The sequence below is a fragment of the Eschrichtius robustus genome, chromosome 15 (assembly GCF_028021215.1).
Source record: "Eschrichtius robustus isolate mEscRob2 chromosome 15, mEscRob2.pri, whole genome shotgun sequence".
Classification (NCBI taxonomy): domain Eukaryota; kingdom Metazoa; phylum Chordata; class Mammalia; order Artiodactyla; family Eschrichtiidae; genus Eschrichtius; species Eschrichtius robustus.
Window position 1 is genome coordinate 2,233,937 of NC_090838.1, and position 24,911 is coordinate 2,258,847.

General features: G+C 44.4%; 1 protein-coding gene and 1 non-coding gene across 2 annotated transcripts; one reads left to right on the plus strand and one right to left on the minus strand.

Annotated features, from left to right (window-relative positions):
* The first annotated feature begins 1,092 nt into the window (after positions 1 to 1,092).
* ALLC (allantoicase) lies at positions 1,093 to 24,819 on the plus strand. The gene is given in 13 exon segments (XM_068565130.1): positions 1,093 to 1,182; positions 3,441 to 3,491; positions 5,878 to 6,017; positions 6,666 to 6,805; positions 8,169 to 8,182; positions 8,184 to 8,295; positions 9,492 to 9,571; positions 10,760 to 10,884; positions 18,958 to 19,121; positions 19,529 to 19,602; positions 20,587 to 20,695; positions 23,320 to 23,441; positions 24,511 to 24,819. Coding segments are annotated over 13 exon segments (1,530 nt in total).
* LOC137778224 (U2 spliceosomal RNA) lies at positions 22,683 to 22,878 on the minus strand. The gene has a single exon (XR_011076801.1). It is a non-coding gene; the product is annotated as a U2 spliceosomal RNA (small nuclear RNA).
* Positions 24,820 to 24,911: the final 92 nt, after the last annotated feature.

The following is a 24,911-nucleotide window of genomic DNA, read 5'->3' on the forward strand; positions in this document are numbered from 1 at the left end:
CTCTGTCACTGCATCTCCTGCTGTGTCTGCGCCCTGCTCTCCGCTGTGAGCCCCTGGAGAGCAGGTGTGACCCCCACGCGTGGCCCCGGGCCTGGATACCGGGGAGCTCCAGCCACGGCTGCTGGATGAACAAGCGCTAACGGAATGAACACCCCTTAGGCTACACTGACGTGTGCCGGAACTGCGTTGAGAGCTTTCAAATATCAGTCACGTGAGGACATATCTGGGTGGAAATAGTGTTCACTTCCTAGCTGTGTGGTTTGGACAGTTTACTTGGCCTCTCAAAGAGGCATTCTCTTCATTTGTAGGATGTGCATAATACCGAACTTGCACGGTTGTTCTGAGGATTCAAATGAGATAAAATAAATGAACTGTGCATGACAGTATTGTAATCTCAAAGAAATGTTAGTAAATTCCTTCTTCTGTAGTTTTCTTTTCCACCATGAGGACTAGGAAGAAACGGTGGGAAGGAGGGGTCACCCTTGGCTCAGGAGTGGGGCGACGTCGGCTGGCCCTCCTTCAAGGCCTTGCTCCATTTCTCGGAATCTGCTTTCTCAACTCAGAAATTAGGGTGCTGGGAGTTGCTGATATGATCTCCCGTTGCTGAGTCCTCCCAGATGGAGAAACCTCTGTGACTCAGTCTCTGCTTGAGAGGCCCAGGCATCTGTGGATGTCTGTTCCCACCGCGGGGGGCTCCCAGGGCGGGCGTACTCTGTCCTCTGTCCTCTGTGCCCACTTCCAGCAAGGACCTGCCACCCAGTGGCTCAATCCATGTTTTTTGAAGGTATCCAAAAACTACTAAAAGCAAATTGTTCTTTTCTAAATTAAAATATTTTTTCCTCTTTGAATAATAAACCTTTGCAGTTTGTGGCTGTAGAATCTGAATATTTTATTCTTAGCTACTTCAGATGGAGGCCGTGCGCTAATTCCCTCCCATTTCAGCATTTGTGCAAAGTCGCCCAGAAGGGACCCTGGAGCTGGCGGGCCTCATCCGGTTGGAGGCACGTGTGTCGTTTCAACGGCTCAAGCCTCGGTCTGGGGGACCTGATGGGGGCCTTGCTCGCTCCCTAGGACTTTCTCCTTGCAGGAAGCATGGCTGACTCTCCCAGGGAAGGAAAAGTGGCCAGGCCTGCGGACTTCACCCAGCTGATTGACATGGCATCTGAGTTCGTAGGAGGAAAGGTCAGTGGGTCTCTCAGGGTGAGAACAAGTACTTAAAGCACCCAGGCCGAGGTTCCAGCTCACTTAGCACTGCAGGGACCCCGAGTAGAAGAGCACGAATCAGGCCGAAGGGCGGCCTGCTTGAGAAAGCCCATTATTGCAGAAGGCCTCCGAGAACTTCTCTTAAATTGGCGACAGTTATGAGCAAAGGCAGCACTGCCCGAGGTTTAAACAAAAAGACATTTTGCACCCGTGAAAAGAATTCCCTGTCCCTCTGTGCTCTCTTACAGTAGAGATGAGTGGGCCTCAGACTTTAGTAGGAGAATCACGTGGAGAGCTTAACACGGTGTGCGAGGCGCCAGGCAAGGCACGGAGGGAAAGACCCAGGCCTGCCCTCCAGAGCTTACACTCTGCCCGGAGACGGGCAGACCAGGGCTGGCATCAAGGCAGGCCAGGGCGCCGCGTGGGGTGGGGAAGGGGGGACGACCATGTAGGTAAGTGATGCTTAAAGGACTCCTCCAGAGGGGAGGGAGCTGGCCTGACTGAGGATGCAGCAAAGGGAGTTGACGTGGGGCGTGAGGGGCAGGAGCCTGGAGGCGTAGGTGAGGGCCCCTGTGTCGAGGGTTTAGGCCCTGGAGCAGGGGAGGGACTCCCAGGTCAGCTCCCCTGTGCTTCGCTCACTCTGCTACATTCTCAGGGGCAGGTGTCAACCAAAAAAACCCCTGCACAACCTAAAAGTTGAGAGTTATGTTTTATTTGGCGGACAAAACTGCGGACTTAAGCCCAGGACGCAGCCTGTCAGTAGCGCTGAGGGACCGCTGTGAAGAGGTCAGGGAGGGGCCAGGATCTACAGGGGTTTTTGCCACAAAGGCCAGGCAGCCGGAACATCAAAGATGACTGTTCATTAAAGAAAACCAGACATCTCAGGTTAATGAATTCAGCCCTTTTCTATGCATGGGAAGAGGCAAGAGTCTGGGCTCACTGGAATCGTTCCATTGATCCGCACCTCAGCTCCCTGGGGCCAGCATCTTGTGCTTTCCCATCCTGAGTCCCCGCAGGGGGCCCCGTCTTCAGGGGGGCGCTGCAGGGGCTGAGGGCTTGGTGGCGGGCATCCTGTGTCCATCCTGAGCTCCGTCAGGGCTCACCGTCTGGGTGGCTGTAATGTGACGGCTCGATGGCCGCGACATCCTTTGCTTACTGATATGGCAGCAGCATTTTTTCATTGCTACAGGTCACACAGAGCAGCGGCCCCACAAGCCTGGTCACAGCTCCAAAATAGCCAGGTCCTCCCCTGCCTTTTAGGTTCTGGCTGGGGTCAGAGGCCAGGACACTGCATCCCTTCCAGACCACAGGTGTCCCTGGGCCCCAGGTTCAGTAGGGTGGTCAGCAGCCAGTTTACACCTTACTCTCACAAATGGTCTGCTTTTCCTATAAAAGGGTTTCATCTTCAAGGAATTCATGGAAAAGACTCTGACAAGTACAGGTTTCTGGTAACCGACTATACTGCTGAACTGAATGAATAAGCATTTTCAGAACTCTAATGGAAAACTAATGAATTCATAAAAGTGCCAACAAAAGATCAAGATTAAAAAAATTAATTGCATGGGACTGAATGAACTGATGAGGATGATTATAATTGTTGTGACTTTCTGTTTGAATAAAAAAAAAAAAATCCCCCCCCCCCCCAAAAAAAAAAAAAAGTTCTGCTTTGGGAGTTCCCTGGCGGTCCAGTGGTTAGGACTTGGTGATTTCACTGCCATGGCCTGGGTTCAATCCCTGGCCGGGAACTAAGATCCTGTTAGCCTAGCAGCGTGGCCAAAAGAAAAAAAAAGTTCTGCTTTGGTTAACGAATCACCAGAGCAAACTACCTGCAGGGCATCCTCTGACGAGCTGGCTAAGCCACAGGGGGGACCTTGTGCCACATTTTTTTTTTTTTTTTTTTTGCCCTTGCTCTGTGAAAGATTCACAAAGCGCAACGTCCTTTGTTCTTGAAAATAAGTTGGTTTATTTTCTTTCCAAGTGTAGGAAGTTAGCACTTTTGCATCCAGATGGTAAAGGGGATTAAGAAAAAAGGGTGGGAAGGAAAGATTAAGGGGGAAGCAGGCAATGAAATCTAAACATTTAAAAAGCATTGTGGCTTAATTGCATTTTGTTTCTCTTCCCCTAGGCAATGTCACGTTTTCTTTTTACTGCATCTCCTAATGTTTCACTAGGGAGTGAAATAAAATGGTTTGTAATTTACGGTTATTTTATCCTTACTTCTTTCTTTCTTTGTTTAGATTTTATTTGCAACAGATGACTTTTTTGCTCCTGCAGAAAACCTTATAAAGGTACTGTAAATTGGCCTCTGCAAAGTGCTGGGGTGGGGTGATCCAGGAAGCCCTGTTAATTAAAATCTCCCTGTGTACTTGGGCTGGGAGTCACATGATGCGAACCAGTGAATTAGCATATTAGAACAGCAGAAAAGTGTAGAAATCAGCCTCCACTCATGCTAAGACATGGCAGAGACAGACGGGGACCTGACACAGGAATTTGGGACCACTTTGCTCTACAAGGGAAATCACTGAGATCTTCCTGTATTTCTCTCTGCCCCACGTGGTGTTCATAATCTGTGATGGGAAGAAAAGTGGGGCAGATCTTGAATTTTTCCGAAAATGTTTTACCTGCCTAATTATAAAAATGTAGGACGTGTTTATTAAAAAGAGAAAATATTGATAAATATGGGGAAGAACTGGAACTGCTGGAACACTGCTACCCTGTTCCACCAGTGAGAGCTGCGAGAGTTCTCTCGTGAGGGATGATGGACGCAGGGGCCCGGCAGCGGGTGTGACTGCCGGCGGGTGGGGTGCGGGCTCTGGCCTGGTGATGTGCTTTCTGGCCACCTGGCCACTCTGGTGGCACAGCTGCTCCTTCTGGGCAGGACCTGGCCAGGTCCAGAGCACGCTGAAGTCTGACCCTCTGAGGACACCTCGCATATGCTAACTTACCCGTCGGAGAAAATGATCATAAAATGAGGAACAGAGATGTTGATTAGCTTGCTCTAGGTCACACAGCCGTCATTGTCAGAGCTCTTACGATTTACCATACGTCTATCTTTGAAAAAACTGAAATGCATCCACACCTTGACTTTGCTTATTCCACAGACTTACCTTATTTGCACAAGTACACAAAGATATGTAGAAAATAATTCATTCCGGTGTTGCTTGAAGGGGAAAAAGCCAACCTCGATGTCCACTAGTGGGGAACTAGTTAAAGAACCCTGGGGTCTTTCAGATATGGAATGATGTGGCCATCAGAACCTGAGCTGGCTGCCCACGCGCTGGGACAGAGGTCCAGGCAGGCCATGTGTGCAGGAGACATGCTGGAAAGGGTTCACGCCAACTGTGAGGCGGGGTGTCTGTGAGGAGCCGGGCTTGGGAAGTTGGGGAGAGAGAGAATGGGCCTTATTTCCTATACTCCACTCTAGTGTACATACATATATATATATATATATATATTCTCTGTATATATACACACTTACATATATTCACACTTACAGACCACTTAAGATGTGTATGTATGTATATATATACACACACACACATTCTCTTTTTGAAAAAAAAAGGATATTACACATAAAGCTAAAGCCCCTTTCACCACCAATTCAATGCCCATCAGCTCCTTCCCTTTGTAGAATTAACACTATGATAAGATTGGCATATTCTTCTAATATATTATGTGCTTTTATATATTTATTTATTTTTTATAAATTTATTTATTTTATTTATTTTTGGCTGCACTGGGTCTTTGTTGTTGCGCGCGGGCTTTCTCTAGTTGCGGCGAGCAGGGGCTACTCTTCGTTGCGGTACGCGGGCTTCTCATTGTGGTGGCTTCTCTTGTTGTGGAGCTTGGGCTCTAGGCACGTGGGCTTCAGTAGTTGTGGCACGCAGGCTCAGTAGTTGTGGCACATGGGCTTAGTTGCTCCGCAGCACGTGGGATCTTCCCAGACCAGGGCTCGAACCCGTGTCCCCTGCATTAGCAGGCCGATTCTTAACCACTGCGCCACCAAGGAAGCCCTATTATGTGCTGTTAAATACCTATGTCCATATCCATGTATAGAAAATAGTACTGCTCTTTAATTTTAAAAGTATATACATATTATCGTAAAGCACTTACTGTTCTGCCAGCGCGCTTCTTCACTGGGTACCCATGAGCCCCATCCACGCTGATGCACAGAGGTGGGGCTGTCCCTTACCTGCTGGGTGGTAACCCACCACAAGCCTGTCCTCCGTGGATGCGTGTTTAGGGCGGTTACTTTTTAACTATGGTAACCGTCCTTGTGCGGGTCTCTGCGTGTGTGCAGGCTTATCCCTGGGATTGGCCTTTGGTTTTCTTTTCTTTTGAGACCGTACTTGTCACTGCAAGTCGAGTACCGTACTGTCTTCTGCCAGCAGCTGTCAGGGAGTGTGACTGCACCTTCCCTCGGGCCCCCCGACCCATCTCAGTCACCGTGACAGCAGTAGCAGCACCACCAGAGCTCAACTAAGCCCCCAAAAGCTTGAGGCCCGAGTGGCCTGGGGTTAAGGGGTGGCGTAGCCCCTCTTCTCGCGCTGGGTTCGGGACAGAGCTTCGCAATTCCTTACGAGCAGAGGAAGGCTGGAGTGTGCATGTTGAATGTGTAATCGGATTGTAATAAAATTCAAAATTCCACCAAGTTTGATATCCTGATGCTGACAGACACTGGGCACCTCCCGTGTGCCAGGCACCACGGCACGTGCTTCCACGCTCAGGAGGAGACTGAGGCACGGGATGGCCGAGGGCTCCGTGCTGGGCCCTCGCCTGGGGGGCGAGGCCGTGGCCCGCTTGCTGGACCCTCCGTGGGAGCCCTGCCCAGGCCCCACTGGCTGTGCCAGGGGCTTCGCAAGCGTTACTTCAACTTGGAAACAGTCTTGGAGGGATGTGCTCACCACTGCTGTCCTCCGGTGAAGCGGTGGGACTCAGCCGTTTGTCTAAGGCTCCACGAGGGGCCGAGCTGAGCCTCCCCTGACCCCGCCCGCGGCTTCCGTGATGTCAGAGTGCTTGCTTTCACACGTGGCCACAGAGCAGCTCGGAGCGTGGGGCGCTGGGGGCTCAGCTGGACCCCAGCATCGAGCCTACTCTTCCTCTGACGTCAGCTGAATTCCTGGGTACGTGGTCTTTTCGGGGTTGCTTTGGGAATCCGACTGCCCTTTCTCGCTTTGCTCGACGGCCTTTTGGGAGGCACCTAGGTTGCAGTCGGGAGTTGCACCAGTGATGGGGCTCATGGAATGAATCCTATGTGGTCTTACCTTTTGCTGTCAGTGGCTAATTCTGTGAATGAAGGCCCACAGACAAGGAAGACTTCTTTCTCTGAAGGCAATACAGAGATAAGGAGGCACCCCCTGATTTGGAGCCGGTTCCCTGGGCGTGAAGGTGGGGCAGACACCACCACGCCTGCTAAGGTCTCGCCTAGAGCCCCTGTCTGCACTGCCCATCTGTCCCTTTAGCCTAGGCTCTCGCATGGATGTTAACGATCCACTGCCACACGTCTTTGCTTTAGACGGAGGGCCCAAGTTTGAAGAACACGAGTACACTGAGTTTGGGAAGTGGACGTCTGGATGGCAGACCAGAAGGAAAAGGATCCCAGGTAAGATGACACTGACTCTGTTCATTCACTCCTGCGAAGTTTAAAACCAGGGGCTGTTGGAAAGCAGTGTACGTTTGGGGTCGATTTTAACCTGGGGCCCTTGGAATGCTCTGTCGCCTCTGATGTCCCTTCTGACCATCAGGCTCTAAGAATTCAGGAGAGGTCGTGCGAGCCCTGGTCATCTGTGCAAACAGGAGGGTGTAAACACTTTGTTAGGAAAAGGAAAAGCTGATGAGGGCCGTGGATGAAGGATCCTGAGCTGCGCAAACATCATTTGGTATGTGCGTTGCATCTGGCTTCAGCACCACTCTCTGAAGCAGGTGTTCTTGTCCCACCTGATTGCCATGGAAACAGCCTCATTCACTTAGCCCAGGTCACATCACTGGTAACATAAACTGGGAACTGAGCCAAGATCCATCCTATCTTCTATGTAACCTTAAGATGCTACTTTCACTCATTGCTACTCATCAATCAAAACACAGTTAAAGAAATGCCTGTAAAAGGAAACCAATCCAGCATTAGGCTAATAACTGGGATTTTTGCTACCATCTCAAGTATTACAGAAATATTGGCTATTTCTAATTTTCTATATTTCTGTGGTACTCCAGACCTTATGAGATTCTAATATGTCTGGACGTTTTAAGGTGGGCCTGCATCTGACTGCCAGAAACCAAGAACTACACAGCGACACATTGATCAAGAGTTCTTAGACTTAGCTGATGCCAAGGAGGGCGTCCTGGCTGGGGCCGTAGGAAACCCCTGAAGCTTGAGATGGCAAAGAATACGATGTTTCTAAGAGATCCAGCTTGATACCGAGCGCCGGCCGAGCTAGACTTGGTGTTCCCTACACCAGAGTCACAGCTAAACTTTTTGTTTCTTTGTTTTGGCCGTGCAGCTTGTGGGATCTTAGTTCCCGGAACAGGGACCGAACCCGGGCCCTCAGCAGTGAAAGCGCGGAGTCTTAACCACTGGACCGCCAGGGAATTCCCACAGCTAAACCTTTTGGAAGCCAACCTCGTCCTTGATTCGCAGTTAGAAGACCTGAGACTCAGAGAGGTCAATTTGCCAAAGACACACACAACTCAGGAAATGATGAGTTTGGAATCAGAATTGCTCTCAGAATCCAAGGCCTATTCACGTTCTGGTCTGATTAGAGTTGAGGAGTCACGTGGGGAATGGTGGTCATGTACGGCCACGTCAGGAGAGATCTTGAAGTCACGGTCAAGAATGAACCCACACACGTCTTTCTGTGATGGGAGGGGCGCGTTTCTGGTGTTTTGTTTTCATTGTCGTTTTGCTCAATCATGTGCTTCGCCTGCCGAATTCAATCTAAGGCGGGTGCTGCTGTTGTTTACGTCTCCAGGTCATGACTGGTGTTATCATCCAGCTGGGAGTACAGGGGGTCATCCGGGGCTTCGATGTGGACACTTCTCACTTCACACGAGATCATGCTCCTCGAGTGTCGATTCAAGCAGCAAACTTTGAAGAAGGTGCCTCGGGAACCAGTGGCCCTACCCCGGGAAGGAGCATCGTGGGGTGGTGAGGCCCCTCTGCCCCCGCCCGCACACGTCCCACCCAGACAGGCTCAGCAACTTGTCTAGAGGCCCCTTTATTGCCACAGGAGCTTTACAGTGAGATTCCCACTCAAGTGCTCTGTGATTTTGGATTTTTAGCTTAACAATGTTCTTCGACCCGATTTAGATTTCATTATTCCCATGCTCTGCAAGCCACCCTTCCCCACCCCATGGCGCCCCTGCACGTCACCATGAGGTTTGGTGAGCAGGTGGCAGGGGTGGGCTGCCCGGACCGCCTGGACGACGTGAAGCCGGGTCTGAGCCACCTGTGCGGCCAGCGTACCTGCCCACTTTTGGCTGCCCTGGTCTGCGTAATGACATGGCAGCCATGGGCTTTCCAGAAAGGGTTCCTTTCCACACCCTGGAATGCTGGGCCATGTGACTTATAAGGCTCTTTAATTGGCATCCTCCGAGGTTGGTCCCAGAGTTAATTTTTTAGAAACATGTACCATTAAGTGCATGTCTGTACATGTACTTGGGAAAGAGAAATCATGTCAGTTAGCAAACGTATTTTGGAAGCACTCTGTGCACAGCACTGTACGAGGCTCCGTGGACATGAATGGGCTCACCTCCTGGAAGACAGCTGGGGAACCCGAAAAGTCACATGATGATAGGAGGGCTGCTCCTTTACAAGCAGGAGTGACTAGTAGACAATGACTAAGATGCCTTCAGCAAGCCCTTCAACTGTCCACGAGTGCTTCTATTTCTGAATCGCCCATGTATCCATTCTAAGGATGCCTTTGGGGGAAGTAGTGTTTCTGGAATTGACTTACAATATTCCAAAACTTTACTAATCAAGCTTTCTGAAAACTCTAGTCATGTGATAAATTTGTTGAAGTTTGACTGAACTTGGAAACGATATTTATTATTTAATGAGCAGATGTACCACCAGATGTTCTGCACCCCTTTTTGAAGTTACCATCGGTAATTTAAATACTGAGGAACTTTAACATGTGTGTCTGTTACTTTGATCATCTGATACTTTGACTTAAGAAATGGTCTTTAGTGTTATTTGGCAAAATGAAAATGACCACACAACCTGCTAAGAGGGTACATATATTCTCTTTGATTTTGAACACAAACCGTAACCCTAACGGTCACTCTAACTTCAGATAAACAACCAGAAATCCCACAACGAGAAGTCAGGACATGAGCCACAGCCAGCCCTGAGCAGTCTGAAGCCATTGCTGAGGTAGGTCTCCCCAAGGAACGGGGTCTTGTCAGGGGCTGTTAGGACAGCAAGGGAGCAGCCCTCCTCACCCGGCCACGCACTCAACCTGGCACAGCTCGTGCATGTGTACTTGCCCTGTGTGACCCTGAAGATGTTTCTGGAGAGGTTTGTGCCACCCCTGTACCACGGCCCATGTTGAGGTCTAGGGCACTGCTTCCCACAGGGCGGTCTGCTCGCAGGGACCCCGCTGCAAAATGATGCCCGATGAGGTAAATACAGAAATTGACGCCTTAAATACTTTTGATAGCAATTGGACAAAGTAACTTTATGCCTGATGAATTTAATACAATAAACAATTTGGATTGTGTTTCGGTACATTCCTGTTTTTCCAAGTTTGTCTAGTAATTAATTTACATTGTGTTTTACAAAAGCGTTGATGCAGCGCTGGCTGGGAAATACATAATGGTAACAACAAATGGGCCCTTCCAGTTGAGGAGCACTGATCTCGGGAAACTGCTGCGAGCTTCAGGCTGACGCATTTATGCCACGGTCCATGGGAAGAGCCCGGGCTTCATGTGAACATTCACATCACGTTCCGGCTGCTTCTTTCTGTGAGCCTCAAGGTGAAGGCATTTGGAGGCTCTTTCCCAGCCCTCCCGGTCCATCCCCTTTCACCACCACCCAGTGGCTATTATTTTTTTAAATTAATTAATTTATTTTTGGCTATGTTGGGTCTTCGTTTCTGTGCGAGGGCTTTCTCTAGTTGTGGCGAGCGGGGGCCACTCTTCATCGCGGTGCGCGGGCCTCTCACTGTCGCGGCCTCTCTTGTTGCAGAGCACAGGCTCCAGACGTGCAGGCTCAGTAGTTGTGGCTCACGGGCCTAGTTGTTCCGTGGCATGTGGGATCTTCCCAGACCAGGGCTCGAACCTGTGTCCCCTGCATTGGCAGGCAGATTCTCAACCACTGCGCTACCAGGGAAGCCCCCCAGTGGCTATTTTGATCAGGGTGAAAAAAAAAAGCAGGCCTTTATTCTGTTTATTACAACTGAGACTTGATCTTTATTAGTATTTTTATTAAAGTGTTCCATTAGGCATCCATCATTAATTTTTATTCCAAAATGTCCTGCCCTGTAAGCCCCACACGGGCATTAGAATGAGAGAATTTATTGTTGCCTAGAGCCATTACTAACATTTTTATATTTACTGCTAGCTAAAGTCCAGCGACTGGAATTGTTTGGTTCCCATGACAGAGCTTAAACCGGGAAATCCTGCTTCCAGCCACAGTTGTTTTCCTGTCAACTCCCGGCAGAGGTGAGGTCACATACGACTCAACCTTTCCCTGGTAAATATGATGTGGACCCCTCTCCAGCGCTGTGGCTTCTTTAGCTAATGTTGGCAGGTTTTAAAAATACAAAATGAAGTCACCCTTTCCTTCTTGCTCTAGCATTTTAGGGTTATAATTTGCCCTTTTAGTGCGCTAGGAAATTCTTGTCTTAGCGTCCCCATCCATAGGGAGTTAGGAAAAACTATCAATTAAATTAGGATGTGATGGAACTAAGTTGTATTGGGTTAGATATCTCCTAACAACTTCTATTTCACAGGTATATTAGCAGTTGAAGTGCTATGTACAAATAACCCTCATTTTATTTTATTTAACAGCTTTATTGTAATTCACATAACATGCAATTCACCCATTTAAGTGTACGATTTAAAGTCTATGTAAATGATATATACGTGCAACCACCCCTGCAGTCAACTTTAGAACAGTTTTTATCACCTCAGAAAGAAATTTGATACTCTTGAGCTATCAACCTTCATCTCCCCCAGCCCTAAGCAACCATTAAGCTTCTTTCTGTCTCGATACATTTGACTACTCTGGACATTTCATATAAATGGTCTTTTGTGACTGTCTTCTTTTACTTAGCATAATGTTTCCAAGGCTCATCCATGTTGTAGCATGTGTCAGTACTTTATTCCTTTTTTTGTGGCCGAATAATGTTCCGTTGTACGGATAGACACAGTGTTTATTCATTCATCAGCTGATAGACATTGGGGTTGTTTCCACCTGTTGAATACTTATGAATAATGCTGGTAACATTCCTGTACAAGTTTTTGTGTGGACATATGGTTTGCATTTGGGTATACACCTAGGATTGGAATTGCTGGATCATATAATAACTCTATGTTTTTAATTGTTTGAGGAATTATCAGACTGTTTTCCAAAATGGCTACACCATTTTACATTCCCACTAGCACTGTATGAGGGTTCCAATTTCTCCACATCCTCCCAACACCTGTTATTTTCTGAATTTTTGATTACAGCCATCCTAGAGGATGTGAAGTGGTATCTCACTGTGGTTTTGATTTGCATTTCTCTCATGACTAATTACGATGAACATCTTTTCAGTTGCTTACCTGGCCATTTGCATATTTCTTTGGAAAAATGTTTATTCAGATCTTTTGCCCATTCTTAAATTGGGTAAAAATCCAACGTTATTATTTTATTATTAGTCTTTTATTACTGAGTTGAAGAGTTTTTCGTATATTCTAGGTACAAACCCTTTATCGGATATATACTTGCAGATACTTTCTCCCTTTCTGTGGGTGTCTTTTCACTTTCTCTAGAACGCCTCCTGAAGCACAGCAGTTCTCAATTTTGATGAAGTTCCACTATGTGTTTCTGTTGCTCATGCTTTTGGAGTCATACCTAGAAAATCATTGTCAAATCCGAGGTCATGAAGAATTACTCCTAGATTTTTTTCTAAGAGATTTATCATTTTAGCTCTTAGATTTAGGTTTTTGATCAATTTTGAATTAATTCTTTTATATGGTAAGGTTTCAACTTCATTCTTTTGCATGTGGATATCAGTTGTCCAAGAGCCATTTTTTTGGGAAAAGACTCTTCTTTCCCAGTTGAATGATTTTGGCAACTTGTGAAAAATTAGTTGACCCATACATACATGGGTTTATTTCTGGACTCTCAATATTATGTGTTTATCTTTATGCCAGTCCCACACTGTTTCGACTAATGTTGCTTTGTAGTAAGTTTGGAAGTCAGAAAGTTCGTCTTCCAAATTTGTTCTTTTGGAAGATTGTTTTGGTTATTTGGAGTCCTTTACAATTCCATACGCAATTCTGTATTTCAGAATCAGCTTGTGAATTTCTACAAAGAAGCCAGCTGGGATTCTCATAGAGATTGCATTGGATCTGTAGATCAATTTGGGGAGTATTGCCATCTTAAAAATACTAACTCTTCCAATCCACGAACATGCGATGTTTTCCCATTTGTTTACATTTCCTTAATTACTTTCAACAACATTTTGTAGTTTTCAAAGTATACATTTTGCACTCCTTTGTTAAATTAACTCCTACATCTTTTATTCTTTCTGAATACTATTGTAAATGGAATTGTTTTCTTAATTTCATTTTTGGATTGCTCATCGTAAGTGTATAGAAATACAATTGATTTTTGAATATTAATCTTGTGTCCTATGACTCTGCTGAACTTGTTTATTAGTACTAATGGATTTTTAGTGGAATCCTTAGGATTTCTATAGACAAGATCATATTATCTGTTAATAGAGATAGTTTTACTTCTCCCTTTCCAATATGAACGCCAGCTTCCTTCCTTCCTTCCTTCTTTCCTTTCTTCCCCCTCCTCTCTCTCTCTCTCTGTTTCTTAAAATCTCCAGTGCAAAGTTGAAAAGAAGTGGCAAGAGCAGAATCCTTGCCTTTTTCCTGATCTTGGAGGGAAATTAGTCTTTCACAATTAAATATGTTGTTAGCTGTGGGTTTCACAGATGCCCTTTATTAGATTATGAAAGTTCCCTTCTACTCCTTCTTTGTTGAGTGTGTTTATCATGAAAGGGTGTTAGATTTTGTTAAATACTTTTTGTCTATGAGATTACCATATGGCTTAATGTCTTTTATTCTGTTAGTACAGTGTATTACATTAATTGATCTTCAGATGTTAAACTTGCATTCCTGGGATAAATCCCACTTGGTCATGGTGTATACTTTTTTGTAATGTGTTGCTGGATTTGGTTTGCTAGTGTTTTGTTGAGGATTTCCATGTCCCTGTTCATAAGAGCTATTTGCCTGTAGTTTTCTTTTCTTGTGATATCTTTGTCTGGTTTCAGTATCAGGGTAATACTGGCATCATGAAATGAGTTGGGAAGTGTTCCCTCCTGTTTTATATTTTGGGAAGATTTTTATGAAGAATTGATATATATTTTTTGTTTACTAATTCAATCTATTTACTTGACATTGGTCTATTCAGATTGTTCTTGAGTCATTTTCGGTAGTTTGTGTCTTGTGAGAATTTGTGCATTTCATCTAAGTTATCTGATTTATTGGTATATAATTCCTCTTTTATAATTCTTCTTACTTCTGTAGGTCAGTAGTAATGTCCTCTCTTACATTTCTGATTTTAATAATTTGAGTCTTTTCTCTCTTTTTTCTTAGTCAATCTACCTAAACGTTTAAGCTTTTCAAAGAACTGGATTTCAGTTTCATTGATACTCTCTATTTCATTAATTTCTACTCTAATCTTTATTATTCCCTTCCTTCTGCTTGCTCTAGGTTTAGTTTGCTTTTTTTCCCAGTGTCCCAAGGTGAAGGTTCTAATTTTTTAATATGGGTATTTATAGCTATAAATTTCCCTTCAATCACTGCTTATTGGACACCATAAGTTCTGGCATGTTGTATCTTCATTTTCATTCATCTAAAAGTATTTTCTATTTTACTTTTTGATTTCTTCTTTGACCCAATGGTTTAGAGTGTGTTGTTTACTTTTCACATATTTGTGAGTTTTCCAAATTTCATTCTCACTGATTTCTAATTTCATTTCATTGTGATTGGAGAACACACTTTGTATTATTTCAACCCATTTGTTTATAACCACATATATGGCCTATTTTGGAGGATGTTCCATGTGTACTTGAGAAGAATGTATATTATGCTGTTGTTGAGTGAAGTGTTTTATAGGTCAACTAGGTATAGTTGGTTTATAGTGTTGTTCTATTTCCTTTTGATCTTTTTTCTAGTTTTCCTATCCGTTATTGAAAGTGGAGTACTGAGGTCTCCAACTATTATTGTTGAGTTGTCTATTTCTCCTTTCATTTCTGTCAGTTTGTTTCCTTTATGATTTGGTATATGTTATTAGGTGTGCAAGTATGTTTATAATCATTATAGTTTCCTGAAGGATTGACCCTTTTATCATTATAAAATGTTCCTCTTTATCTCTAGTAACATTTTTTGTTGTTGTTGTTTTAAAGTCTATTTTGTCTGTTATCAGTAAAGCCACTCCAGTTTGTTTGTGGTTGCTGTTTGCATGATCTAATTTTTCCATCCTATTACTTTCAATATATTTGTATCTTTGAATATATAGTGTGTCTCCTGTAGGCAGTATATAGTTAAGTTTTGCTTTTCCATGCAGTTGGACTATTTCTGCCTTTTGATTGTTTAATACATATTTTGTTATTGTTTGTTATTATATAGTTGGAGTTACAGCTACCATTTAACTTTTTGCTCTGTGTCTCATGTCTTTTTTTATTCCTCTTTTCCTCCTTCACCGCTCTTTTAATTGAATTTTTATAAACAGCATTTTAATTTATTTAGTAATTTTTCCCACTATTTTATTTTTACTTTCTTTCAGAAACATTACTCTTATATAGCTCTATTTCCATGCCCCCCTTTGGTGGCATTGTTGTTTTACAAAGCACACCTATAAATGTTACAAACCCAACAATACACCATTACAATTATTTACATAATTTTATGTCTTATGAAGAAGCTGAGAGAAGAAAGGACAGCAAGTTTATTTACATTTACTTAAGGTTTGTTATATTCGCCTTCCTGTTTATCATTTCTGGTTGTCTTCACTTGTTCCTGTGGATTTAAGTTACCATATGTAGTCATTTTCTTTAGCCCAATACAGCTGTGCTCCCAACAACCTCCGTTGTGCAGTTACTGGTAAATATATTACACATAGATCACATTTTTATTGATCAAAAGCCCAACATGCAGTATATACATATTATTTTATACTATTGTTTTTTAAATCACTTAACAGAAGAAGGGACAGGAGCCGTGTATTTATACTCTCTCTTATAATAATTATATAATCACCTTTACAGGTGCTCTTTGCTTTTTCATGTTTAGCTGCTGGCCGTGTTACTCTAGTGAAGTCAATTTCACCCTCACAGTGTGAAGCTTTTGGTGCTGCCCCTTGGGGGGCACAACCCTGGGGATGCCCACAGTGACCCTGAGATGACAGTTTGGGCGGAGCTTTGAGTATCTCTTTCCTTAACCACATTCACAGTTAGCTCCACTAATTGCCATCCGATTGCTCTATTTTTTCAACAATGCCCTGGGCATAAATTGCTCCACATACCAATCCAATTAAATTTGGGTTTCTTTTAAGTGATATTTTTTGAGGTCAGTGTTTGAGATTTGTTCTGATCCCAGAAAGGCTTCTTTGAGCTCTTTCCCTGTTCTTTCCAGCCAACTGTCTCACTTACAGTTTGTACTGCAGTTTTATAGTTTATATATATATATATATATATATATATACATATACACATATATACATCTGATGAATGCATTAGTCTCAGTCTCCTCTTACAGCTTTTCACCATCACCGCCATTGTTTCTGAGAGAACCCTTAGGCTTGAACTTCTCCATACTCTGTTGCACGTGAAGCCCATTTTCTGGGAAGAGATTTGGAGCTCTCTGTTCTAGGACCCACTTCTCCCTGATCTCTGAGCCCTGGCTCTGGAGCTGGGTGCTCAGTGGAGGGGGGCAGTAGCCTCAGGTCTTCTTGGCTTGTCCCTCTCAATGTGGACCCCCTGCCTTGTGAACTGAGACACAGGCGATCATGGCCCTAGTATCTCAGTGGGGCTGTGTGCAGGGTAGAGCCCCGTCTCCCGAGTGGGGGCTGGGTGGAAGGAAGGTGCCCCCTCTTCTCAGCCACACTCACCTGGAACTTAGCCTCACAACAGGCGGATGGGGCAGAATGAGAACCCTCCTGGGAAGAAAGCACCCAGCTGAGACCTGGGGACCAGCCCTGCGTTCGTGGCTGCACCTGTGTGGAGGGGATACTCCACCCCATTGTAGTGGGAGGAGGGAGTGAAGGTGCTGGCCTGGTTCACATACCACAGACTCTCCCTGGTCTTGCTGAGTTTTAGTAGATTTTTGGAATAAATGTGGCTTCATTTTCTGTGTGCCCTTAGGACTATTCCCAGAGACTTTAAGTGGTTCCTTTTCTCCTAATTTTCACGAGCTTCCCTGGGGAATGGGTCAGCAGAGATCCATGTGCCATCATGCTAGAAGTGGATCTCTTGACCCTCACTTTAGATGCAATGTGTTTCTGGTTATCATGCTTTAAAGTAAGACACCAACATGTAGAGACTCGAACACGTTTAGTGATATTGATTGCTCATGGAAACCATCTGTTCTAAAATCAATGGAAGCAACTGAAAGAGCAAAGCCAACAGGAGAGATTTAGGACTTTTCCCATTTGCTAATTCAACAAACACTCATGGTATAGCTGTGTTGAGCTAGGGGCTAAGCACTGGCCGTATAATCACTTCCCAGATGATGAGTAGGGCAGAGGCAACAGAACGCAAGCTTCCTGAAGACAGGGGTCATGTGTCTGGGTTGTCCTTTGCTCATGCCCACTTCCTAGCACAGGCTGGGGGGACAGAGTAGATGCTCAGTAGCCATTTGTTGTTAAGACTGAATTGACAGGGTCCTTGCCCTTACAAAGTGAACAACCCAGGTGGGAGATGCACAAGAAAAATCCTGCAAAAATAGTGATAAGTGTCACAACAAAAGCACTTAGTAAAGCCCTGAGAAATTTCTATTTGGCAATTTTTGATAGCTGAAATAGCAACTTCATATGTTCAACCCAGTGTGTACAGAGCTTAGGAGTTGAGGGAGGGTCTGAAAAGGTATCGGGTGGGAGCCCTGCTTTGTGGGATTGGTCCTTGAAGTTTCCTGCACACATTAAATCTTGTTCTTGACTGGCAGCCTTAATAGATAGAAGGTGAGGGGTGGGCATGTCTGTATGGAGATTTCTCCTCCCCATCTCCCCCGCTGCACCTTTAACTGCTCCATGAGGATTCTACCTGGATCCAAGTTTAAAAGGGAGAGGAAGCAGTAGGAGACCCCAATGGGACACCTGGGGTGGGAATGGGGTTGCTTTATTGAGGCTTCCTCAAAGTACCAAGAGGCATATCTAATATTCCATGACAGTTTTGATAAAAGTGAGGCTGGATATTAGTTCTGTAAAGAAGAACCTCATTTTTTTAAAATGTAAAACCAGCTTTATGTTAACAGACATTAACATTCTATACCATTAAAGCAGATCATAACGTTCAATGAACCAGAATAGTGTTGTGAATTACTCTCGCTAGTATATTTTCTTGGGTCTTATGCCAACACAGTCTGGTTTCATTTACTGTAAATATCAAGACTTCCACTGTTCTACTGAAATTTTTTCAGATCACTCAATTTCACCAAATTTTTCATGTACAAATATATAGGGCTGGCTTCAGCAGAATACTCTGATGAATGATTTTGAGCTTCTATATAAAAAAGCTTGGCTTCCACCTTCTAGGAAATAATCAAACAAATAAAAAGCATTCATTTTATTAGAATCAGATAATGTGAATGGATCTTGGTAGCTATTTTCTGCTCTGCAAACCTAATCTCAGGCTGCTGTGGTTCTCAGCAGCTTTTTGATTTTGAGAATATTAGCTTTAGTATTCTCAATTGCATTGCAAAGCAATGTGTTGTAAAAATAAAAATGTAAGGCTCTCATGCGAGTCCGTGTAGGATTTAGCAATGCTGATTTCTGGCACCAAACATTTATCTGTGGTGAATTTCCCAATTGCTTTTTGGACTTCCTGGAGTTATTAGTTCAGCAACAACAGAACAATGCAAGCACCTACTATGCGCCATACAAAAAGCATACAAGACAGGGAGTTATTCTGGCCTTCAGAGATTTTATATTCTGGTGTTGGGAGACTGTTATTATCAGGGACTTAAATTAAGAACAAGATCATTTCAGACTGTGATTAGAACGACAGAGTAAGTAAGCAGGGGAGATGATAAAATTAACGTGCGGAATCAGACAGAGGCCGTGGCGGGGTGGGAAGGAGATAATTCTAGAGAGAGGGAAAGCCTTTCTGAGACCACGACACCAAAGCTGAGGCCTAAGAACGGCAAGCAGTCTTTTGGGGAGCTGGAAAAGTTGTTCTAGGACAAGGGGATGGCAAGTGCAAAGGCCCTGGGGCAGCGGGCTTGGTGTATTTGAGAACCAGAGCAGGCGGGTGTGGAGAGCTCTGTAGTTTATGATCTGTAAACCGCCACTTTTCCAAGTAGGAATAACTAAACTTTCCTTTCCTTTTCAGATGGCAGAATTGCACGTCTTAGGGTATATGGTACTGGACAAAAAGACTAGACTGCCAGTGACCCTAAAGAACCGTTAGACCTGGTGACCATCGTTTATGGGGGTGCCTGTGTAGGATTTAGCAATGCACATTTTGGGCACCCAAACAATATAAGAGGTGAGGCGATGCTGTAGGAGCTGGCTTTTACTTGGGACATCTGGGCGCCGCATTAAACACCCCAATGTGGTCTGAATTACTTAAGAGCAAGGGGCCATCTCCAAGCATGAGAGTGGATGAGATCCATCATCCATATATAGGATTTCATGCCTTTATGACGCGACATAAATCAATAGCAATTTTCCTTCCTAACTTTGGCTTAAGCAGTTGCTATAAAAGGAAAAGTAAAATTTACTAACCCTATGGTTGTATGTGAATGTACTGAAACATTAACTTTAATGAAAATAATGTATGTAGCAATGCTCGGGTGCATGGGATCTGCAATTAATCACACCATGCATTCATTCTCACATTTAAAATAAAATGGGATGATCCTGTGATATCCCATTAAACGTTGTTTTTGGTAGCAGTCGGCATGGCAAAGTCTATGGCAGACGGTTGGGAAACAGCACGAAGGCCGGACAGGCCACCGATACTGGAGGTGAGAAGTGAAAACACCATGGCCTAATGCTTCCTAAAAAGTAAAGGGTTTTTTCATTTGATGTGAAGGAGACTTTTATTTTAGAAACCTCTTAGGCATTTTTCTAAATACTTATTACGTCTCCACGTTTTCCAACTTCCCTACTGTTTCATTATAATATCAGGGCCAGACTAAAGACCCAGAAGGCCAAACTTGCTGCTTAATGCTGGCTGTTCTAATGCATTGTTGGAATTATCCCTCTGTTTTTTTTCAGTAAGAAAACAAGAATATCTACAATTTAATGATACAAAACCCACGAATAAATTTGTTGGCTGATCTGGAGAAAAAAACACCATTTCATCATTTCTAATATCTGTGTATCCCTGGGTGAGACCACTTTTGTGAACCTGTGACAGGGGGCTCTAGAGACAGCCCAGCTGTTTAATTTGGCCAGTAACTGACCTGAGGTAAGGCAGTAAACAAGGAAAGGAAACACAAGACTTTTCAATGTGTAAATCTCACTGCAAACATAATCGTAAACGCCCCTTTCTTGGGTTAGTTTTTGTGTCACCCAATGCTTCAGATGTAAATAAACTCTCCTCGCTAGAAACTAGTGTTTGGAGGCAGGTCATATATTGGTATAGTTTTGACCAAAAACATGTCTACTTTGAAAGATCAAAACAAACTGATCACAGGATTATGGGCTGCGTTAGATTAAGACCCTTTCGTGTATAGCATCCTACCTGAATTTATAATTGACATACAAAATCATAACAGAAATTCATAAAAATTTACCAAGTGCCCAGAAAACTCCTGAGCTGGCACAAGGCATTTACGGAATGATAGCAAAGAGGCACTTTATACAAGAAGTAATTTACAAATCAGGTCACAGGAAATACTCTTTTATAGTAAGAAATAACAAGTATTGATACATACCAACATTTTCACATGCTGGTTTTAAGGACTGGTGTCTTGAGTGATGCCAAGCTGGTTTACGAATTCCAGAATGATGAGAATGGTGTTCTCCTGGTTCTGGGTTGTGAATGGGCAGTTTTCTGACTGGCACATCCTGAAGTAATAACTCAAATTGAAATCGATACAAACTATTTCAAAGGTAAATGCAATGCCATGAGAAAATGCCTTATAATCGGTGTGCTGGTTATAAAGACAGCGAGTTCCTACGGGGGTGGGACTCAGGACAGCAGCTGTGGACCTGGCTTCCACTCGTAGGTGTGCGGGTTTGAGCGCGTTACGTTAACCCTTTGTGCTCTGTTTCTCTCTTTATAAAACGTCAGAGTTGAACTAATGACCACAAAAGTCATGAGATTCTATGATGCTGTAAGGCTTTCCACCACAGGGGCCCTGAATTCCACATGGAAAAAGCCTATGAAACACTCCCTGGTTAAAGTCATGAGAAGAACTGGGTGGGGCTATCCTCTCACGGGGAAGGGTCCCAAGCAGATTGGTGACCATTTCTTCTCTGGGCCGGACTTTGAAGGCAGTGATCTACACATTTTTAAAATTGTGCACTTCCATTAGTAAAAAAAAAAAAATTTGGACAAGTACCCTTAATACTCTGTATTTACTTTCTTGTGAAATAGATATGTGTATCATCATATTAAGAAAGTTCAAAAGAGTTTACTAAACTTTTATAACTGTTAGGTGAAATTTTGGTAAGTACTGGGGTGGGTACCTCATGATTGCTTGGCCGTCTCTGAATAAATACAGCAGTTTATATTCATACATTGGATGCCTGATTTTTAAATGTCTTGTGAATCATTATGACCTCACTCAATTATTAACTGTTTCATCAAGGCACGGTATATATTTAAGGTGAAGTTCATCACCAATGGTAGTGGATGTAAATTATTTCAAGAAATCTTGATAATTTAAACTTCTGTCTGGAAGCCTGTGGTTTAGATCTCATGAGCGGTCATTGTTTTTTCACTTTTCAACGTGGCTGACCAAGGGCTCATCCTGAAGGTCCGGAGAAATGTCAGCTCTGCTATTTTCCTGTTGTTCGTGGATGTTTGCAAATCATCTCTCGTCATATCCTTTTTTTTTAATTTTATTTTTTAAAATTGAAGTACAGTTGATTTACAATGTTCTGCCAATCTCTGCCGTACAGCAAAGTGTCTAGTCGTATCTTCAATCCATGGTTCTCTGCATGGATAGCTTAAAATCACTTGTTTATTTCTGTGAGGGATAGTTTATTCAAAACCAGGTAACAACAAGCAAATCCACGTAACCAGGGACCCCAGACTGCAATATGCCACGGATACACTGCTGGTGGTCCTTGGGGTATCTCTGTCACCACGATGACAGTCACGGGACGAGGGAGCATGCCAGTATTCAGTTACGATATCAGCCACGCAAGGCTTAATATACATATACACACATGTGTGCTTACATATATTAAAGGATTAGAAATAGTCATCCTAGTGTTCTCCTCCCGCACCCCAGGAGACCGCTGTTTCAAAGAGTATCCTCTTCTGCCAGGGTTTTTGATCAGCGGCTTCTCCTCTGTTGATCTTCAAGTCTTGGGGACCCCTATAGAAACTCTCCTCACGACGAGTGTGGGACCCTTTCACTAAGATCCTCTCACCCCACTGGGCACACGATTCTGATGAAATTCTAAAGAGAGGAGAGAAACTCAGGACCATATATTTTCACCTAGAGAACGCTTAGAAATCCTTGAATACGGCGCCTTTGATTGCTGCTAAGCCCTGGTTAGTTTAGCTCAGTATTTCTTCCTCTTCTGATTATATGATTTTATTTTTTATATGATGCCATAAGGAAAATATTTTCCAGCCTCATAATAATTTCAGACGAGCCATATAACAGTTTGCAAGTAATTAAATATGCAATCTAGGAAGCTTACCAAATACATTCACCTTCCAAAGTAAAATGCCCTACATTCAAACTCAAATGCACCAGCCTATTAGCATATGCCAGGCTTTCCTGATTCCTGTGAGAAACACTCATTGATTTCATGAGGCACTCCAACTCCCTCACAAACTGGTAGGTTCCTTCTTTCACATACTTTATACCTTTGCTTTTGTTCAGAAAGAACATTGATCTGTTTTTTTGCTGGCTTTTTTTTTTGGTGCACCGTTTCTGGAAGTACTGCAATACCAGGTCGAGGCATGGAATGGACAAAGCAAGCTCCTGTTGCATCTCCTGTTTACCACAGTCCATGAGATATTATATATCGTCCTCGGAGAGAGGACGTATCAGATATTAAACTGATAAGAACAGATACTACACCTGATCTTAGCCAAAAGGCTGAGAAGTGATTTTTTGCTGTTTTTTTTTTTTTAAACTTTTGGGTTTGTTTGTTTATTTGTTTGTTTATTTATTTATTTATTTATTTATGGCTGTGTTGGGTCTTCGTTTCTGTGTGAGGGCTTTCTCTAGTTGTGGCAAGCGGGGACCACTCTTCATCGCGGTGCGCGGGCCTCTCACTATCGCGGCCTCTCCTGTTGCAGAGCACAGGCTCCAGATGCGCAGGCTCAGTAATTGTGGCTCACAGGCCTAGTTGCTCCGCGGCATGTGGGATCTTCCCAGACCAGGGCTCGAACCCGTGTCCCCTGCATTGGCAGGCCGATTCTCAACCACTGCGTCCCCAGGGAAGCCCCTTTGTTGTTTTTTTGATCCAGTTAAAGAAGCTGATATTCTATAAACCGAACTGCGCTGAGTGCAGAGTGGAGAAGGTCACTGTTTATTTTGTTCCAATAGGCAATTCTGACAGCTGTAGGCTGGATGGCTGCAGCCGGACGACTCAGGAGGAGGAAGACATGGTCAAGCAGAAGTGGGATCTTCCGGGCCATAAGTGGGAGCCACTGCTTCCAGTCACAAAGGTTAGAGTGGTATCCGATCCACCAGGAGCTGTGTAGGCCGGCCCTCCCCCTGGGCCACTTCACTCAGCCTGGATTTCGAAGGATTATGCTACAACCCCAAAACTTCTGCTCAGTTTAACAGTAAAATGAATGAGCTTTTACAAACCGCATCTGCACTTTTTTTTCTTTTTTTAGAATTCTGCCATAGATAGCAGCAGGAGGGGTCTACTTTTTTTTTTTTAATTTATTTGTTTATTTATTTATGGCTGTGTTGGGTCTTCGTTTCTGTGCGAGGGCTTTCTCTAGTTGCGGCAAGCGGGGGCCACTCTTCATCGCGGTGCGCGGGCCTCTCACTATCGTGGCCTCTCTTGTTGCGGAGCACAGGCTCCAGATGGGCAGGCTCAGTAATTGTGGCTCACGGGCCCAGCCGCTCTGCGGCATGCAGGATCTTCCCAGATCAGGGCTCGAATCCGTGTCCCCTGCATTGGCAGGCAGATTCTCAACCACTGTGCCACCAGGGAAGCCCCGCATATGCACTTTAACATAACAAAAAGACGGGCTCTGTTTTCTCCTACTTTTGCACCTCTAACAATCAAATTTTGTTTTAGACCATCTTGTCGAAGGATATAAACATGGAAAAATGTTTCTGTATTACATTAACTTTTTAGGAGGGGCAAGTAGCATATTTAAAGCTATCAGGGTATGTCCCCCTGTGGGATGGATGCTGAGATGTTCCAGAATCGTTTTTTTTGGATCACAAGGGAGGGAAGTGGTCATTTTCGGGTCAGAGTCAGGGGTGAGGGCTGCTCCCCATAATGAAGGGTGAAGGCCTCCGGGAGACACCCACGTGCCCCCCTTTTGCTTTTGCTCATCAGTTTGTCCGTTTAATTAACTATTAAAAACGAACACCACAGAGACCTGAGTATTCATGTTGGTCTCATTTGGACATCCTTTCCCTATTAGCAGATTGCTATGTGGTAAGCCAAATTATTACCATTGAATAACTTTTACTTTTTAAGGCCCCCAAGTCCAAGCCGATGGGCAGCCTTGGGCGCGTCAGCCCAACTGGTTACTCCAAGGACCTTTTCAGCTAAACCCCGACGCGAGCCACGTGTTGGACAGCCTAACCCAGGACCTGCAGGACAGCATCGCCCACGCGAAGTTCACCGTCGCCCCGGAGTGGGGCGTGAGCCGCCGCCTCCGACTCAAGGGCTTCCGCAGCTCCATCTGCCTCCTGCGGCCCTGCGGGAGGCCCGCGACCCCTCAGGAGGCCCGCGACGAGGTCCTCAGGGAAGGGCGGGCTTCAGAGCGAACCTCTAATCCCACGCGAAACCAGGGTGGTTACACAGTGGCTCAGTCAGACTCTTCTTCTGAAGGGTTTTCAGCACCCGAACCTTAAGAGTTTTCTAGCAATTACTGTTTTGAAGATCAATATAATTCTTGGTGATGTAATAAAGTGGTCACTTTCACACACTGGTATCTGGGCCATGG